This window comes from Manacus candei, unplaced genomic scaffold, assembly GCF_025592945.1.
Source record: "Manacus candei isolate 608988 ecotype Guabito, Panama unplaced genomic scaffold, ASM2559294v1 h1tg000073l, whole genome shotgun sequence".
Lineage (NCBI taxonomy): Eukaryota > Metazoa > Chordata > Aves > Passeriformes > Pipridae > Manacus > Manacus candei.
The window spans coordinates 243,330-260,749 of record NW_026138121.1 but is presented as its reverse complement, the minus strand read 5'-3'; the positions used below and the strand labels follow the sequence as shown (position 1 = coordinate 260,749).

The 17,420-nt window shown below is 60.3% G+C and overlaps 2 protein-coding genes across 7 annotated transcripts; one reads left to right on the top strand and one right to left on the bottom strand.

The window, feature by feature from the left end:
- The first annotated feature begins 873 nt into the window (after positions 1 to 873).
- Positions 874 to 12,911, top strand: MICAL1 (microtubule associated monooxygenase, calponin and LIM domain containing 1). Of its 4 annotated transcripts, XM_051808890.1 has the most exons (27): positions 874 to 1,033; positions 1,762 to 1,944; positions 3,837 to 3,917; positions 4,201 to 4,479; positions 5,172 to 5,379; positions 5,473 to 5,580; positions 5,773 to 5,871; positions 5,949 to 6,104; positions 6,303 to 6,403; positions 6,669 to 6,926; positions 7,318 to 7,433; positions 7,516 to 7,642; positions 7,918 to 7,990; positions 8,441 to 8,591; positions 8,665 to 8,852; positions 8,963 to 9,072; positions 9,156 to 9,206; positions 9,305 to 9,382; positions 9,727 to 9,901; positions 9,983 to 10,068; positions 10,178 to 10,631; positions 10,761 to 10,843; positions 11,017 to 11,115; positions 11,241 to 11,334; positions 11,413 to 11,512; positions 11,611 to 11,684; positions 11,790 to 12,911. In XM_051808890.1, the coding sequence occupies exons 4-27, from the start codon at positions 4,219 to 4,221 to the stop codon at positions 11,918 to 11,920; spliced, it is 3,381 nt and encodes a 1,126-aa protein (XP_051664850.1). In that variant the 5' UTR covers positions 874 to 1,033; positions 1,762 to 1,944; positions 3,837 to 3,917; positions 4,201 to 4,218; the 3' UTR covers positions 11,921 to 12,911. The 4 variants fall into 4 exon arrangements, with proteins under 4 accessions (XP_051664850.1, XP_051664849.1, XP_051664851.1 ...); XM_051808889.1 differs by lacking the exon at positions 3,837 to 3,917; XM_051808891.1 differs by lacking the exons at positions 874 to 1,033; positions 1,762 to 1,944; positions 3,837 to 3,917 and having other exon boundaries at positions 8,444 to 8,591.
- A 3-nt stretch (positions 12,912 to 12,914) lies between these two features.
- On the bottom strand, positions 12,915 to 17,418 carry SMPD2 (sphingomyelin phosphodiesterase 2). Of its 3 annotated transcripts, none has more exons than XM_051808931.1 (11): positions 17,359 to 17,418; positions 16,323 to 16,512; positions 15,782 to 15,878; positions 15,619 to 15,695; positions 15,260 to 15,353; positions 15,082 to 15,171; positions 14,648 to 14,730; positions 14,302 to 14,434; positions 14,125 to 14,229; positions 13,890 to 14,046; positions 12,915 to 13,659 (listed from the first exon to the last, which is right to left on the bottom strand). In XM_051808931.1, exons 2-11 carry the CDS (start codon positions 16,370 to 16,372, stop codon positions 13,316 to 13,318), a joined length of 1,230 nt encoding a protein of 409 aa, XP_051664891.1. In that variant the 5' UTR covers positions 16,373 to 16,512; positions 17,359 to 17,418; the 3' UTR covers positions 12,915 to 13,315. The 3 variants fall into 3 exon arrangements, with proteins under 3 accessions (XP_051664891.1, XP_051664890.1, XP_051664888.1); XM_051808930.1 differs by having other exon boundaries at positions 17,052 to 17,393; XM_051808928.1 differs by lacking the exon at positions 17,359 to 17,418 and having other exon boundaries at positions 15,260 to 15,317; positions 16,323 to 16,567.
- Between the last annotated feature and the right edge of the window lie 2 nt (positions 17,419 to 17,420).

The following is a 17,420-nucleotide window of genomic DNA, read 5'->3' as shown; positions in this document are numbered from 1 at the left end:
GCCTGGTTTGACTCAGATGCCCCGTTTCCACGTCCGAGTGGCCCTGAAACACAGATGGACTTCACTGTGCCTGCACCCAGCAACTTTGTGAGCCCAAAACAGCCCAGCCAAGCTGTGCAGGGCCATGGCAGGGGGTTCTGCACCAGGAGCCCCAGGAAGAGGTCCGAGGGGGCTGCAGGAGCCAGGGATGGAGGGCTCACTCTGCTTGCCGTAGCTGCCAGCAGTGCCACGGGTGACTCATGGTGGCCTCCGTAACCCACACCCTGTGTCCCTGAGTCACCGCCCCCAGCCTCGTGGCAGGTTGTCCCTGTGAGTCACAGGCTGCGAGCTCCTGTGCCACCCCAGCACACGGCAAGTGTCCAGCAGCACCTTAAGGACACCAAAAACCCTAAAGAGCACCAGCTAGGAGTGATCTTCGGTGACCCCGGCAGCTCCACCCCCCGCCCTAAGCTACCTTCACGCCCCCTGGGAGCATTCCCACCCGGATAAACCCAGGTGGAAACATCAGCCCAAAAGTTTCCACGTGAGTTGTGGTGGTCTGGGATACTGGTCGGGATCTGGAGCTTGCACTGGGCTAGACCCCCCGTCCCGGGTCTTCCCATGGCTCCAGCTCCCTCCTGGCCAGTTTATGGCTGCGGGGGGAGCAGCACAGCGGCGGGGGCGGGACGTGAAGCGGTTTGGCTTCATCACCCGAATCTTTTGGTCTGCTTTGCGAAAAGTCTGGTTTCTCACCCCAAAATTCAAAAAACCCTGCCGGAGTTGTGCTGTGCCGCTCATCCCGCTGCTCCAAACCTCCCGCCGTACCGGGCACGGGCACAAAGCCCCTCGGCCGTGGGGGAGGGTCGGGCAGGCGAGGGGAGGGGAAGGCTGAGAAGGGGAGGGCAGAGGAGGGGAGGGCAGGGCCGGGCTGGCCGGCAGCTGCTTGCGAAGCCGGAGCTCGTTTCCTGCTCGCCCTCGCCTGGCTGCACGCAGCTCCGGTCCCTCCCCACGCCCCGGTCCGCGCCTCAGTTTCCCCCTTCGAGGGGCTGTGGAGGTGAGTGGGGGGTGGAGAAGGGCAGAACATCCCTTGGCGGGGGGGGGTCAGAGCTCTGCTGCCCCCCCAGCCCTATGTCCCCCCGCTCGGCTGCGGACACGGTGGTGCCGGCATCCTGACGGCCGGTCCCCTCCGCCCGCCCTGCTGACAGCATCGCTCCGCAAGGCGGGTGCGAAAACCGAGGGGCTCAGCCCCCCCGAACCCGTGTCCTGAGTGACCCCGGGATGTCGAACGAGGGTCCCTGTCCCTGCTTCATGGCAGGGAAGCGCTTTGTCTCTGCCTGCCCCCTCCCCGCAGCCTCTCTCGGGGGCAGTGGTGTTCCCCTGGCTAATCGTCACTGCTCTTCCCCTCCTGCCCCTGAGTTCTGCTGCTCCCAGGACAAGGGAGAAGACAGCAGCCTCTGCCCATCCTCCTCCACTCCATTCCCAGAACCACCAGTGCTCCCAGTGCCGAGTAGGATAGGGTGGGAAGAACTTTGCTGAGATCTATGGAGGGATGCTCCATGGCATCCTCGTGGGGATGACTGTGGTTTGTGGTGAGGGAGAAGCAGGAGGAGGAAAAGGATGTAGGGTGTGAAGCCTGGTTGTAAGCAGACTTCCCCTTTGTGCTGAAATTCAGCTGCAAGAGGCAGCTCCGTCCATGGGGCTGGTGCGGAGCGGGGGAGGCCAGGCTGAGCAGCCAAAACGGGGGGGCAGGTTTGCTCCTCTCCAAGTGTTGTCTCTGTCCAGGGCTCCCTGGGACATTGCCAGGCTGTGGCTTGTAGATCCCCTGCAAAGGGCAACACCAAAATGTCCCAGAGAAGTGCCCACTTCTGCTGACGGCAGCGCAGGAGCCGAGGCTGGGTCCTGCACCTCCAAGGGGAGGCAGCTTCCCCCACCATCTCCCAGGAGGCTGCTTCTCTCCATGCAAGGGTAAGGGGAAGACCTCAGCCCGCAAAGTGGGATGGGGCATCCCTGCTCCAGGGATGCTCCACATGTGTAATACCTGGGTGATGTTCCCATAGGCATGTCTGCAGCCACCCCAACCAGAGCTGATATGAGCTGAGTCAGGGCTGGCTGCAACCCCCCCTCCTCCCTCCTGCTTGCAGGAGCAGTGTTAAGGGAAGAAATGCAAAAGGCATTGAGGGTGAGAGCAGAGCCAGAGGCAGCCTGGAGCAGTACTGTGCCCTTCTCTGTTGCCACTGGCCTTTGTGGGCTGAAAGCTGTTTATTTGCATCAAACCTGCAGGAAATGAGTTCTTCCAGGAGTTTCTGTCCTTGCTTGCAGTTGTCAAAGGGATTTGAGTGTGCCAAAGTGCTGGCATGATCATTGTTTCTGCAGGAAATGGTGTAACACAAGGCTTGTTGTTCTGCCTCCTCTGAGCCTCCCTGCCAAAATGTAGGGGCTGGAAAGCTTTCCTGGATGGAGTGCTCCTCCCAGCATCATGTCCAGTGGGAATAGAGGCCTTGAGATGGGCTTATTCGAAGCCAGGAGCTGCTGAGGCTGGAGGAGATGCTCTAAGCACGAGCAGCTGCCTTCACCCCATCTCCCTGGGGCTGCTGCATGGTGACCTTGGCAGGCACCACTGCAGTAACATGAGCTCCTGGGGGGAAACCCATCCACATGGGCCAGTGGTGCCTGGCCAGGAAGTGCTGCCTGGGCAGCCTCCATGGCAGGAGAATGGATGGCTGGTGGGACAGCACGCCTACACTCTCCAGTGAGGTTTGTAGTGCTGCCTCAATTTCCCCAGGCTCATTCTGTCCTGCTAGCAGCACTCAGGGAAAGAGCAGAAAGCTGTCCCCAGGTCTCACAGTCCTGTCACGAATGCAAAGGTCATGTCCTCTGTCCTTACGCTGCCACTCTGGGGTCTGGTGGGTGTCAGCTCCTGCTCTGCTTGGCTGGATGCCTTATCCTATGTCTGCCTAGGAAGGAAGAGGTTAAAATGCCTGGATTTCCTGACTCTGATGCTGGGAGGGAAGGTGACCTGCAGAATTGCTTTGCAAAGCACAGTTCTGGTGTTGGGAAACTCCTGGGTGAGACCAAACTTGAAACACAGCTAGAATTCAGTCTTTCCAGCCCAAATTTAAGCCTAGGCTTAACCAAGTTGTTTTCCCTGCCCCCACGCCTCCCCCCCCAGGGCAGCTTGGCTCATTCATGGCATCCTTCCCACTCCAGTGTCCCACTGCAGGGGTGGCTGCCACCTTTGGGGTGCCGCCAAGTGCCCAAGGTAACATTGAGTGGCAAGAGGGCAAAGAGCGGTGGTTCAAAGGTAGGAGCACTCCGTAATCCTGAGCCGGATCCTCCTTGGCAGTGCCGTGTCTCCACCAGCTGCTTTGCTGGGGTGGGGGAGCCTTTCACAGCCCCAGGGCTTGGCGACTGACTAGAAAGGGCAAAGCTTTGTTCTTCATGCTTGGGCTGGCAAGACAGAGGGTGGCACAGGCTGATGCTGGGGGGGATGGTGCTGGGAGCAGGAGACAGATGTAAGGAGTGCCAGTCTCCTGGGACATGCCAGGGGCAGGGGGTTTTGGTGTGCCCAGGGGAAATGTGCTGCACCACCCTTCCCCTGGGTTCCTTGGCATTATGGGGCCATTCATATGGTGGTTTGACTTTTTTTGTTTCCTCAACGGTGCTTCCTCTGTGCTAATCTGCTTCCACCTGCTCTGGGAGTGGCAGAGGTGGAGGCGAGGGAGAAAGTCTCCTCACTCCCAGTTGCTGAAGCCAGGCTGGCAGGACAGATCCAATCCTGCTGCCTCCTGCCCCAGGGCTGATCTTACTGGGTTTTGGGGCAGCTGTGTTGGTTCCTAAAGCCAGGAGCCTCTTCCCAGCCCCCCCAGCAAGGCCAAGGGTGAAGAGGAAGGAAGCGGTGTCTGCTCCAAAACAGCTTGCTCTGCTCTCAGCTGCTGCAGGTACACGCTGTATGGAGGAAGCCACTTACTGCCACCACAGCCCTCCCCATCCCCTCCCCTGACGTCACCCTGGCAGGATGACACCGTGGCTCTCTGGGTACAGCATCCGGGGGAGTTTCCGCCAGCCACTGCCAGAAAGGGCCCAAATTTTGATAGTGCCATCACCCAACGGCACCTGTAGCTGGGAAATCTAGTGCTGAGACAGCAGGGCTGGTACTGGGTGGGTTTTGGGATGGGGTCCAGGAGGGTCCCCTCCCTGCTGATCTCTGCCTTTCCTCACCAGGCTTTCGGGTGACGCAGGATGAGCGTGCCAGCTGATGAGCCAGGCAACGTGGCCCATACCATCTTTGAAAGGTTCCTGCATGCAGGGGAGTGCCAGGAGGTGCTGGGCTGCTTTGGGGAGCTGTGCCAGCAGCTGGGGCTGCAGGGCAGTGGGCTGCAGCTCTACCACAGCCTCAAGGCTGCCCTCAACTACTGGAGTGCCAAGGCCCTGTGGAGCAAGCTGGATAAGAAAGCCGGGCACAAGGTTTACGACCAGGGCAAGGCCTGTGCCAGCACCAAGGTACCAAGGATATGGGGCGAGGGATTTGGGTCCCTCCCTGCTCTGTATCCTTGTTCCCAGGGTGAGAGCATCCCCTGAGGCACTCTGCCCCTCACCCCAGCGGGATGCAGGATGTGCCAGGCAGAAGGTTGATGGGGTTTAATGGGACAGAATGTTAACTAGTGCTGCTCCACTTTGCATGGTGTGATGCCACCTCGATGCCACCTAGCCAGCAGCGTCCTTCTTTCTCCCAGCTGTTCTTTGCTGAGGATGTCCCATGGGAGGGCTGCAAAGGGGCAGAGGGACCTGACAAGCCCTTTCTGGGAGACAGGAGCATGCTACAGTAGGATGTACCCCTGGGGCTGGGGTTCCCCTGTCCCACAGCTGACGGCTTTTGTCCCCACTGCTGTGCCCCATCATCCCCTAGCCCTGTGCAGAGGCTGCCAGGAGACCAAACCGGTGTCAGGGCTGCAGTAGACCTGCATTGCCCTGGACAAAGGCAAGGTTCAGAGAGTGGTGGGGCCACCTCACAGGGTCCCCTGGTTTGCAGGGAGAACCACTGCTTGCAGGTGAAGGGCTGGGAGGGTCAGATCCTGACCTGGGGAGCGGGGACATGCTGCCTGCGGGAGTGCTGAAGTCCCTGGGGGTTCACTGAAACCCCTGCTCTGGGGACTGCCCGCCCCCCTCACGCCGCCCATCCCATCCCGTGGCAGTGCCTGGTGGTGGGAGCCGGCCCCTGCGGGCTGCGGGCGGCCATCGAGCTGGCGCTGCTGGGTGCCCGCGTGGTGCTGCTGGAGAAGCGGGACTCCTTCTCCCGCAACAACGTCCTGCATCTCTGGCCCTTCACCATCCATGACCTGCGGGCACTGGGCGCCAAGAAGTTCTATGGGCGCTTCTGCACCGGCACGCTGGATCACATCAGTGAGTCTCAGGGGGATGAAGCTCTGCAACCCCGCAAACCCTCCTGTGGGGAGCCCAGGGAGTGCAGCCCCGAGTACCCCTCTCCCCTCCCAGGTATCCGGCAGCTCCAGCTGATCCTGCTGAAGGTGGCTTTGCTCCTGGGGGTGGAGGTGCACATCAGTGTGAAGTTTGAGGGCCTTGTTCCCCCCACACACAAGGCAGGTATGGTATTGCTGCAGGGTACGTGGTATCCCTGGGGACAAGAACAGGGCTGCGTGTGGCCACTCTGAGCCCCCCAGTCCCTCTGCTAGCCTGGGGCATGCCTTTTGGGGGGAACAAGATGCAACCCTCTCCCTCTCTGGAGCAGGTCCCAGCTGAGAACCAGCACACTTATGACCATCCCCCTCCTTGCAGGTGGCTGGCAGGCTGTGGTGCAGCCCAGTTCCTCTCCCCTCACCCACTACCAGTTTGACGTCCTCATCTCAGCTGGCGGTGGCAAATTTGTCCCTGAAGGTGACAAAAGGGGTCCCTGCAACCTGTGGACCAATAAGGGGGACTGGGTGGGGGCTCATACCTCTCCTCTCCTGCAGGGTTCAAGCGGAAGGAGACACGGGGGAAGCTGGCCATCGGCATCACCACCAACTTCATCAACCGCCACAGCCAGGCCGAGGTGGAGGTGGCTGAGATCAGTGGTGTGGCCCGAATCTACAACCAGAAGTTCTTCCAGAACCTCTACAACAAAACGGGTCGGTGGTCCCAGCCCCAGCACAGGTGGTGTTGGGAGTCCCTGTCGACTCCTGATGCAGCTGGAGGCTCAGCCCCAGGATGTCCCCTGTGATGGGATGCATGTCCCCACATAGTACCCCATCGCAGGGGCCATTTGGTGACTGAGCTCAGTGCAGGGGCTCCCTGTGGCCCTGGCTTAGCCCTTTCCCCATCACCAGGCATTGACCTGGAAAACATTGTATACTACAAGGACGACACTCACTATTTTGTCATGACGGCCAAGAAGCAGAGCCTGCTCAAGAAAGGAGTCATCCTCCAGGTAAGAAGGGCAGGGTCTGGCCCTGGGATCCCACAGTGATGGGCAACTGAAAGCCTGGAAGGTGGGATGCAAATCGTGTGTGCTGGTTTGATTGCATACCCCTGGGATAGTGGGATTTTTGGCAGCTGTTGCCTGTGCCACAAGAAAAATCCTTTCAGGGGGCTCAGAGCCCAATGGCACAGCTGCACCCCAGATCTGAGTGCTCCCAGGCTGAGGGGCAAACACCATCTCCCACATTCCAGCCAGCTTCAACCCATCCCCACAGGACAAAGCAGACATCGAGAGCCTCCTGTCCCCAGAGAACGTGAACCGGGATGCCCTCCTCAGCTATGCCAAAGAAGCTGCCAACTTCTCCACCAACTACCACTTGCCTGAACTGGAGTTTGCCCTCAACCACCGGGACCTGCCGGATGTTGACATGTTTGACTTCACCTGCATGACACGCTCGGAGAATGCGGCGCTGGTGCGGGATTACAATGGGGCTCGTCTGCTCCTGGGGCTGGTGGGCGACTGCTTGGTGGAGGTGAGGGTCCCCCCTGCAGCACCACCTCATGTCTCTTTCTGCAAGATGCACTGGTTGCAATATATTCCCCCTCCCTAAGTGCCTCTTGTCCCAACTGGCCAGTGCACCCCATCCCAGGCTCCCCAAGCCCCAGTAGTGGCATGCCTTGGTGAGGTTATCCCCTTCTCCAGCCCCACCAGAGATTTGGGGTTGGTTCAGGGTGGAGAAGCAGCCCAACTCCTCCCCAGACGCATCTGTACCGTCGGGGAGGAGATAGCCACCCATCCTCTCTCTGCGCGTCTGCCGCCGCTCCCGCTTTCATCCCCAGCCAAGCCCCGCAGCTCTCAGCCTCCTCCCAGCTGCCCTGACCGGCCATGTGACTCCAGCTCCAGCTCTGCCTTTCCCTTTGCAGCCCTTCTGGCCGCTGGGCACTGGGGTGGCAAGGGGATTCCTCGCCGCCTTTGACGCAGCATGGATGGTGCGGCGGTGGGCAGCTGGGACCCCCCCACTGGAGGTGCTGGCCGAGAGGTGAGTGTCCCCGTCCTGCTGGGCTGGTTCTGGAGTGGGCAGGGATGGTAACAGTGACCCAGGCCCTTTCCCTTGCACCCAGGGAGAGCATCTACCAGCACCTCTCGCAGACCTCCCCAGACAACACCAACAAGAACATCAGTCAGTACAGCATCGACCCGGCCACACGGTACCCCAACATCAACCTGCAGGCCATCAAACCCAGCCAGGTACCCAGCCAACTCCTGCCACAGGACAGCCAGCCAGCCCAGCCTCCCTGGCAGTCAGGGTGACACTAATTTGCACGGTTCCCAGTCCCCAAAGGGTGCAAGGCTGAAGCTGTTAGTTCCCAGGGCATTGAATACATTGTCCATTGTGGATGCAGGAGGGTTCTGGAGAGTTATGGAGGGATCCAGGTGTCTCCCTTGCCAGGGCCAGCTCACCTGCATGGTGCCATTGGCTCTGTGCATGTGGTGACCTACCACTGGCATGTCCCCACTGGCAGGTCCGAGACCTCTACCTTGTGGGCATAGTGGAGGTGGACCACAAGAGGAAGAGTGACAACCGGCTCATCACCGGTAGGAGCAGCCAGTCCTGCCCTAACCCCCTGCAGCAGCTCCCCCATTCCTCCCTGAAGCCCATGCCCGAGTAGCTCCTGCCCTGATTTTCCTCTCCATCCTTGTTTCTTGTGCCTTGGCCTGTGTTCAGCTGTCTGACTGTGTTTCTGTCCCAGTGGCACCTCTGGTTTCCCTCTGCTCCCCATGTGGGGACACAGCCCCCCACTGCCTTCTGGGGAGGAGGCTGCCTCCCTCCTAGCCCACACTGATGCTGAGCCGTGAAATATTGACAGATGCTTTATGAAACAATTTATCGAGCCTTGCAGGGGTGGTTGTGGGGGTAGCAGGGGGAGTCTCAGGTCACTCCCATTGGACCCCTCCCCTATTAAAGCGGTGATGCTGCAGTGGGAGGCAGACTGGGGGGGTGTCCCCTGCCTCTGTAGGATGGAGACACATATGCTGCCTCCCCAGCAGCCTCTGGAGACGTCTACGAAGAGCTGCTGAGCTGGTGCCAGGCCAGCACAGCTGGGTACCGTGGCGTGGCAGTGACCAACTTCACCACCTCCTGGACCAGTGGCTTGGCCCTCTGTGCCCTCATCCACCGCTTCCGCCCTGATCTAGTGTGAGTGTCTGGGACCCCTCAGGACCTCCTCCCCTGCGGAGCCCACCCTGATGGCACCCGTGTCTCCCCCCAGGGACTTTGACTCTGTGGGCACCCAGGATGCCGTTCAGATCCACCAGATGATGCTGGACATGGCAGAACAGGAGCTGGGCATCCAGCCTGTCCTCTCCAGCATTGAGATGGCCACCATGACAGAGCCTGACCACCTGGGCCTCATCACCTACCTCAGCCAGTTTTATGAAGCTTTCAAGACCTCACCAGGTGTGAGATTTTGGAGGTATTTGTCCCATCCTGAGCCCCACTGGGGCTGGCTGGCTGCTTCCCTCTTTGTAGAGTGGGTCCCACCAACATGGCCGTGTCCTTCTGTGCAGAGGTAGAGGAGGTCAGCAAGAAACCACTGTCTCCCCACGGCACACGAGGGGCCATCCTCTTCCTCAGCAAGCTGCAGAAGAGCCGGAACCTGACACGCAAACGCGCCCACGTGAGGGACCCCCACCCGGATTCTCCTGACACACCAAAACCCTGTCCCCCTCCCCATCCTAGCCACTCCCTTTGCATTTACAGGACAGTGCCCAGAAGGATGCTGAGGCCAAGAGGAGCCACAGGGACACTGAGGTGGGTCTGCCCCAGGCACCCCGAGGAGTGCTCTGCAGGGGTGCAGCTTTCCTGGGGGGAGAGTGGGGGGCTGACCCTCCCCCTCGGGTCACTCGTAGCTGGATGTGGGGCTGGATGGAGACACTCTGGACAGTGCCCGTGAGCCGCTGCAAACCACCACGACGGACCCAGGGCAGGTTGGTCCTCGTGTCACCCTGGGATGGGGGGTTCAGCTATGTAGGTGGCACTGGGGGCACACCAGTGGCTGGCAGGGCTAAGCCAAGGGCTGGGACCAGGGCTACGCAAGCAAACGCCCACGGGTTCCTGACTCCTCCCTGCTTGTTTCCTGACCCAACTGGTTTTCCAGAGCCAAGACTTGCCGCTCCCTCACTGGTGCCAGCAAATCCAACCTGAGCACCCAGACCCGTCTCTGCAAGAGGGGCAAAACCCCCACTGCACACCTATGGCTGCCAGCAAAGCCGCGGGGCAGGGTGGGTGCCAGGACCCTGGTGCCACCCCGGCCTGTCCTCTCCCCCCACAGCTGCCGAGAGAGAGGGCAGGGGAGAACAGCGATGCCTGCTACTTCTGTGGCAGCCATGTCTACATCCTGGAGCGAGCTAGTGCCGAGGGACATTTCTTCCACCGTGGCTGCTTCCAGTGCCGGCGGTGTGGGGCCACCCTGCGCCTGGGCGACTACGCCTTTAACGAGGAGGATGGTGAGGCGGGTTTTGGGGAGAGGGGATGCTTGGGGCAGGACTTCTCCACCTTGCAGGTCATCACGTGAATTTGCCCCCCAGGTAATTTTTACTGCTCACTTCACTACCCCAATCTACCTGGCATGGACCTATCCCAGCACGAGGCCCCAGCACTGCCTGATTTAGGGGTAAGTCGCCCTAAATCACCTAGGTGATGGAGGAAAGACAGTATGTGGAGGGGGATGCTTGAGCATGGCCCCCATGCTGCATCACTCCTCTGCTCTGGCTCTGCCCTAGGATGCTGATGCTGCCACCGACCCACCCTTGGATGCTGGGAGACCATGTGTGTCCCCCAAGGAGGGGGCGCCTGGTCCCCTACAGCCCACTCCAGCGGCTCCACACCAAGGGGAAGAGCCTGGCGCAGTGGAGGATGCTGTGGATGCTGGTGATGTGGAGGAGCAAGAGCTGCTGGCACAGCCCGGGGGGGATGCAAGGGAGGAGGAGGGTCCTGGAGCAGAACTCCAGGGGGTGGCAGAGGAGGGTGAGGAGAGTGGGGGCAGGAGGAAGATCATCCTTACACCACTGGAGAAGCTCAGTCTGTCCACCCTGAATCTCACCAGCGAAGCAGAGCCTGATCCTCCACCGAAGCCAGCTCGTCTGTGGCTCCAAGCAGTGCCTGAGGCCCTCCCTGCCCCAGGGCAGGGTCAAGACTGCTGGAAGGAGGAGGAGGAGGAACTTGACATGCAGAAAAGTAGGTGGTAGAAGCTGGAGTCTCTGGATGAGCAAAGCTCTCAGTCCCTTCAGGACCCTGCTGTAACCTGCTGTACCCCACATCTTGCTCATGAGGCACCAGCCTGAAAGGGCTTTTCTCTTTGGGCAGCTTTGGAGGAGAGCGACAGCGAGGAAGAGGAGAAGAAGAAGAAAGAGGAGGAAGGCACAGACCTTGGCATCATGGCAGAGTTGGTGAGGATTTTTCCAGAGTGGCAGTGGCCCCACCAGCACAGGTGGTAGCTGGGGCTCTTGCTGGCATCTCCTCTCACAGAGGGATCAGGTCTGGCTCAGCCATGTCTGCCGAGGCAGGAGGTGCCTGGTGCAGGGACTGACCCCCCTCTGCCCATGCCACCATTTCTTCATAGTGCCTGAACCTGGGCAAAGAGGATATGTACTCCACCTCTGAGCACACACTGTCCCGCCGGGCCAGGGAAGCCCACATGAAGCGGTTCTGCAAAGCCCAGGTAACCCCCACAGGGGAGAGCTGGGTCCTCAGCCCAGCACCATCCCCTGTCCCCTCCATCTGGCTCCTGGTGGCCTTGTGATGGCAGGTGCCAGCCCACAGACGAGTGCTGCCCTTCCCTCGCAGGCCATCCAGAGACGGCTGGAGGAGATTGAGGTGACATTCCGGGAACTGGAGCAGGAGGGCATCAAACTGGAGAAGTTACTCCGGGATGAGAATGGTAAGACCAAGGTAGATGGAGCACTGTGTCCCCCGTGACAGGGGTTTGCACCCCACTCACCATCTCCCTGTCCTGCAGGCAGCCCAGCTGACCAGCAGACACAGTGGACAAACCAGCTGCTGTACTTGGTCCAGAAGAAGAACAGTCTGATGACTGAGGAGTCAGACCTCATGATTGCGTAAGGCTCGGGGGGATGTTCCCTGGTCAGTGTGGGAGCTCAGCTCATCCCAGCCCCTCTCGAACCCAGCACTCAGCATACTCCTTCCCTCCCCACAGGGTGCAGGAACTGAAGCTGGAGGAGCAGCAGTGGCAGCTTGATAAGAAGCTCCGGAGTTACATGAACAGGGAGGGTGAGTGCCAGTACTTGCCATGGGAGGGGGGTCCCTGTGCATGGTGTGGGGAGCAGGCCAGGGTTGTGGCCCACCCAGCCCTACTCTGGCCCCCTGCACCCACAGAAACCCTAAAGACACCCGAGGATTGCAGGGCTGAGCAGGAGACTCTGGCGCAGCTGTTGAAGGTGGTGAATGAGCGCAACCTCCTCATCCACATCCAGGAGGAGAAGCGGCTCAGTGAGCTGCGGGCCTGATCCCCACAGCCCCTGGACCCACCAGATCCTCCCTAGGGGGACAAGCAATGTGTGTGTGTGTCTCCTGGTACAAGCATCACTCTGAGCAGCCTCTGTGATGGTCGTGATGCCTGAGCTGCTTGCAAGCACCAGCAGCTGCCATGGCGAATCCAGCTCCCTGCTTGCCAAAGCCTGTCACGGAAGGGCCAGACCTGCTGGTGGATGCCCACATGGGGAGACACTGAGAAGCCCCCAGCTTTGGGGTGCAAAGAGGGTGTTCTCGCATGTGGCTGGATTGCCTTTGCCTTGTGCTTGCTTGAAAATAAGATTTGCAGGGGGCTCCAGGAGTGCCCAGCAGCAAGGAGGTGACCGTAGCCACCACAGGCAGGTCACAGGGGAGATGTCAAATGTGCAGGGGCAGCATCAGGACAGGTCCCTAGAAGCTACCCTGGGACATCCCTTCCAACTGAGGGCATCCATCCTAGCCTGGACTGTCCATCTCTTCAAGGGACATTTGGCTGTACAAGTGGGGGCCAGTGACAGATTGGGCTGATCCTGCCACTCTGCATGTCCACGCTGTCCCCAGCTGCTGCAGGAAACCAGGATCACAACCCCACCATGAGCCCCTTGGGGCAGGGAAGGGCATTTTGTCCAGATTGTGCCCAATCACTCTGTGATACCAAGGACAAGGGACGCCAGTGGCCGTGTCCTCCTTGCCCCTTTCAGGTTTCTCCTGCTTGGCAATGCCACAATGGCCTTTGCACAGACCTCAGACCCCTCTAGAGTCTCCAGGTGTTGCAGGGTGGCCTCTGTGGCTGAATGGATCTTGCAGCAGCCCCAGACATGTTGGGGACGGGGGTCCCAGGCATGGGTTCTTAGCAATACCACCCTGTGTTCAGCCCTTATCCTGCCATTCCCCTCAGTGTCTCCTCCAGCTCTCCCTTGTGTTTGTACCAGCCCTACCATCCTGTTGCAGCCCCCCTCCTTTCTAATAAAGCCCCCCTGACCCGGCACCAAGGGCTAAAATACCACCTTTATTTTCTATCTGAGTCAAATCTGGTTGTTAGAGCAATCACCGGCGTTCCACCCCAGGCATGGGGAGCCTGAGTCTTTCAAGCCTCCCAACCAGGCCAGCAGGTCCCTCCAGGTACAAAGGGTGTATTTAAAAAGCAATAAAACCCCACGTCCATCGTAGTTCCCACAAGGGCCAGTGCAACAAATCTACCCCCAATATCTTAATTTCTCTCAGAGGCAAATGTCAAACCTGCACTACTGCATTGGCTGCACTGCTGCCAGAAGCCAGCTAAAAAAAGGATCAAAAAGGGACACAGTGGGGCTGGAGGGGTATTGTGGGGCACCCGCAGCCTCAGTTCAGCTGTCACTGGAGGGGTATTGTGGGACACCCACAGCCTCAGTTCAGCCGTCACTGGGACATTCCTGCAGCGTCTGCAGCACCATCCGCATCTGCTCCTCGGTGCTGTGCAGCATCTTCACCTCCATGGTGTGAAACAGGTGGAGACCAGTGGCAAGAAGGAGGATGCCGATGGCAAGGAAGGCCAGCAGGCAGAAGGAGAGCTTGGGGAAGGGCTGCCCAGCGTCCAGCCCTGCCAGCGCACCCAGTGCGGCCACGGCCTGCAGCAGCAGCAGCAGCAGGGCCAGCAAGGCCATCCTGCCCGAAGAGTAGCGCTGCCGCTGTGCTGCCCGCAGCCCCACGGCCACCTCTGTCCGTGCCTCTGTCACCACATCTACCAGCATTGGCTCTGCGGGGACAAGGGGCCTCAAGAGGGTGGGACCCCTCTCTACCACTCCTATACCCCCTCTTTTTCGCATCCCCACACTGTGCCCTGTTCCATGCACCACTCCACAAGCACCACCCCAAAGGATGTCCTACGCAAAGAGAAACATCCCCAGAAAACTCCATCCAACTCCATCAGTCCATCCACCAGCCCTCCCAGCACATGTGGACGCTGGCAGCAGCCCCCCAACTTACCAGCAGTGGCGAGGGTGGCACCCGCAGCCTGTCTCTGCCTCTGGATGTGCAGTGTTGCCATCACAGCTTCATGGTCTGAGAAGGGGACGTCCATGCCCGGAGCTGCCCCTGTGGTGGTCTTCAGCTCTTCACACTTTACCATGAAGCTGGAGATGGCCTGGGTGAGGGTGCAAGGGGGTCACACCAGTTCCTCAGCCTCGCCACTCACAGCTGGTGGCGAAGGGTCCCCCGTTACCTTGTAGAGGATGTAATCGATGCGGATGCCCAGTGGGAAGGGCAGCAGCTCTGATTTGTCCGTGAAGCAGTTGTTGGGGACAAGGGTACAACCATCCTCACAGCCCTGAGACAAGCGCTTTGGTTGGTAGGGGCCTCCTGGTTTGCCCCTGGACCCCACTCAGCCCTTGCTCCTCACCTCAAAGTGTGCGGCCTCAGCAAAGGCATCCCGCAGCCCCGTCCAGCCACGCAGCAGCCGGATGCCCACATCTTCGGGGTGCATGTTCAGGTCCCCTCCCAGCAGCACCACATCAGCCGCCTTGGAGGTGTGTCTGCAGGGGAAAGGATGGCTAACCTCCCATCCCTGCGCTGCCCTGCACCAGACTGCAGTGATTGGGACCCACCCAGTGCTTCTCAGCCTTACCCCTGACTGGGACTGGTGCAGCTGGGAGCTCTCTGCAGTGCATACCCAGGGGCAGGTGTGACTGCACATATCCTGGGGACCTGCAATGGGGGACCCTGTGGGGCACCCCTTGGCTGCTCACCGGATGAACTGTGCCAGCTCCCAGGCCTGCACCAGGCGGTGGGGCAGGTAGGCGTCCTTCTCCCGGCAGTACTCGGCGTGCAGCTGGTGAGAGCAGGGGAGCAAAGAAGCTGACTCCCATGCCAACACCTGCCTTGCTCCCAGGCTCCCTGCAAACCTACCCAACCTCTCTAGACGGTTCACCTGGGGTCTGGCCAACACCTCTGCCTTTATCTCACTCCCCTGGGGACAGCCTGGGATGCTCACCCCACTGCACAGCCAGACTGTGTGTCCCTGCCCCCCCTTCCTGAGTAATATTTTATTAAATCAGTGCATAGTCCAGGACAGAGGGTGAAGAGCAGGGCTTAAAGCAAGCGGACAGCAAAGAAGTGGCCCTTCATCTCCCTCCTTCCCATTGTCCCCCCCCCATGCTGGGTCCTTCCCTGGGATGCTCACGTGGGTGACATAGATGTTGAAGATGATCCCTGAGATCCTGATGATGACAAGGCCAACGGATTTGCCACAAAACCAGTCCCCATGCTGGAGCTGCCAGAGGGGAAGAAGAGCAGGTTGGGGCCACTGAGGCTCCGTGGGGGTGGACACAATGGTGCCATATGCCTCCTGCCCCACTTACCATGTAGGGGTACCCATTCAGCGAGTACTGGTAGAGGAGCGTGTCCAGAATGCGGAACCTGGAGAAGACGCAGAGGCCGCTGCCGATCACCCCACTGCAGGAGGAGAAAAGCACAGTGGGGAAGTGTGGTCCCTAAAACCTCTGCCTCCCTCCAGCCCCGAGCCAGGAGGGCTCCACGGATGCCTGAGTCCTAGTGTGCTCCCATGAGCATCCCACTCTCCAGACACGGGGTCTCCCACAGTGACAGAGGTGACCTACAGCACCTGCACCAGTCTCTACATGTGTCAAACATAGGACATGGCACAGCCCTGCCCACTGCCCCACAGACAGTCCTGGGGGGCTGGCCTTGTCCTTCTCACCTGCGGAAGTAATGAGAGAAGGGGTAACAGCCTCCTAGTTTCACCTTCAAGTCACTGTAGTCCCGTTCACTCCACACCTGGAGAACAGTAGGATGGGCTGAGAACAGTCACACTCACATCCCATGCTGGGAATGGGCACACTCGGCTCAGAAACTGCCCTCACCTCCTGAAGAAGCACCAGATCAAAGTCCTCCTGGCGCAGCATGTCCCCGATGAGCCGGATGCGCTCCTGCCGCCGTTTGCTCAGGTAGCGAATGGCCCTGCCAGAGAGGGGTGACAGTCACAGCCTGGCAGGGACGGGGTGATGGGGGCTGTTGGGGCACACTGCCACCCAAAATGGGGGGAGAGGGCTCCAGTACCAGCATAAGCAGGATGCAGATGGGAAAGGGCTATGCGAGGCCATTTGGACAAGAGGGATAATGCAGGGAGGCTGTTTGGGGACAGCTTCTCCTACCTGCAGATCTGAGGCAGCTCATCCTTGATTGGGGTGCAAATGGGGGACCTTCCCTGGGGTTAACAGGCACAGAGGGGACTGGAGGCACTACCCAGGCAAGCACCTCATGACCCTCTGGGGCTAGGAGAGTGGTGTGACTCCAAAATGAAGGGGACACAAAGGTAAACCCAAAGTGGGACCCCTCTCCCAATGTGGTGTCCCCGTCCCCACCCATGCAGCTAGGCACAGCCCTGGAGAACACTGGACTCACCAGCAGTTGAGGTCAAAGACACGAAGGCGCAGGGCAGGATCGCCCTCCATCTCTTGCTGGATTTTGCGGGGGCCAGAGGGCAACGCTGGGCAGGGGGGGTCCTGCAGGGAGCAGACTGGGGGGACAGCCCCGGGGAGCCGGCGGAAGGTGCAGGACAGAGCCAGGGATCCGGGCTGGCGTAGCAGAAAGGCTGAGCCAAGGCAAAAGCCAGGAAGGAGTGCTCAGGGTGCTCCAGCCTACCCTGGGCCTGACCCCTCCTCTCCTGTGCACAAGGCCCATCCTGAACCCCAACTTGCCCCCACGAAGGGATCCATGTACCCCGACCACCATGTGACCCTCCATCCAGTTTGGACACCGGTGGGCCAGGGATGGCGTACAGGGCTTAACCTTCTGTCTGTCAGTGAGTTGTGTCCAGGATGGACTTTCACCCTGGTTTCAAAACGGAGATGCAAAGCACGGGCATGAGACAACTCCCCACAGCTCCCCACTCGGGAAGCTCACGCATCCTTTTGGAGACTCCAAACCGCGGAGGAGCCAGAAGCTCCCTAAACAGCTCCAGCGCTCTCCCAGCCCCAGCGCTCTCCCAGCCCTCGCTTCTCTCACGCCTGACCCCCTAAGATTATCCAGTTTCCTGTTCAGAACCGAAAAAGAGAAACTCTGGGGCTCCAGGATGCCGGTAGCAGGCGGCCGGGGGAGGGAGCCGAGCTCTGCCTGCTCCGGCGGCATTACCGAGCTGCTCGTCCCGTTCCTGCGCAGTGCAAACACCGGCGTCTCCTACCAAGGCCGAGCCCTCCGAGGCGCTCTCCGCTCCCAGCTCCCCGAGGGACGGGCGGGCGGCGCGACAGCGGCGGGGCGCGGAGCGGGACGGGGGAGCGGCAACAGGCGGAGCGGCAACAGGCGGAGCGGGACAGCTGGAGGAGCGGGGCAACAGGCGGAACGGAGCAACAGGCGGAACGGGGCAACCAGCCGAGCGGGGACGGGACCGGAGCAACAGGAGGAACGGGAGGCGGAGCGACCGGCGGGGCCGAGAGCGGACCTGGAGCGGAACGACGGCGGAGCGGGGCTGCGGGGACTACACGGACTACACGGACTACGCGT

What these genes read in the sequence shown, in the direction of transcription:
- MICAL1 (XM_051808889.1), top strand. Translation starts at nt 4,219, where the DNA reads ATGAGCGTGCCAGCTGATGAGCCAGGCAACGTGGCCCATACCATCTTT. An exon ending in TGGGCGACTGCTTGGTGGAG is followed by an intron (nt 6,927 to 7,317) that starts GTGAGGGTCCCC and finishes TTCCCTTTGCAG; the next exon opens with CCCTTCTGGCCGCTGGGCAC. An exon ending in CTGGAGGTGCTGGCCGAGAG is followed by an intron (nt 7,434 to 7,515) that starts GTGAGTGTCCCC and finishes CCTTGCACCCAG; the next exon opens with GGAGAGCATCTACCAGCACC.
- SMPD2 (XM_051808931.1), bottom strand. Translation starts at nt 16,372, where the DNA reads ATGGAGGGCGATCCTGCCCTGCGCCTTCGTGTCTTTGACCTCAACTGC. An exon ending in ATCTGGTGCTTCTTCAGGAG is followed by an intron (nt 15,696 to 15,781) that starts GTGAGGGCAGTT and finishes ACTGTTCTCCAG; the next exon opens with GTGTGGAGTGAACGGGACTA. An exon ending in TGAATGGGTACCCCTACATG is followed by an intron (nt 15,172 to 15,259) that starts GTAAGTGGGGCA and finishes CCCCTCTGGCAG; the next exon opens with CTCCAGCATGGGGACTGGTT.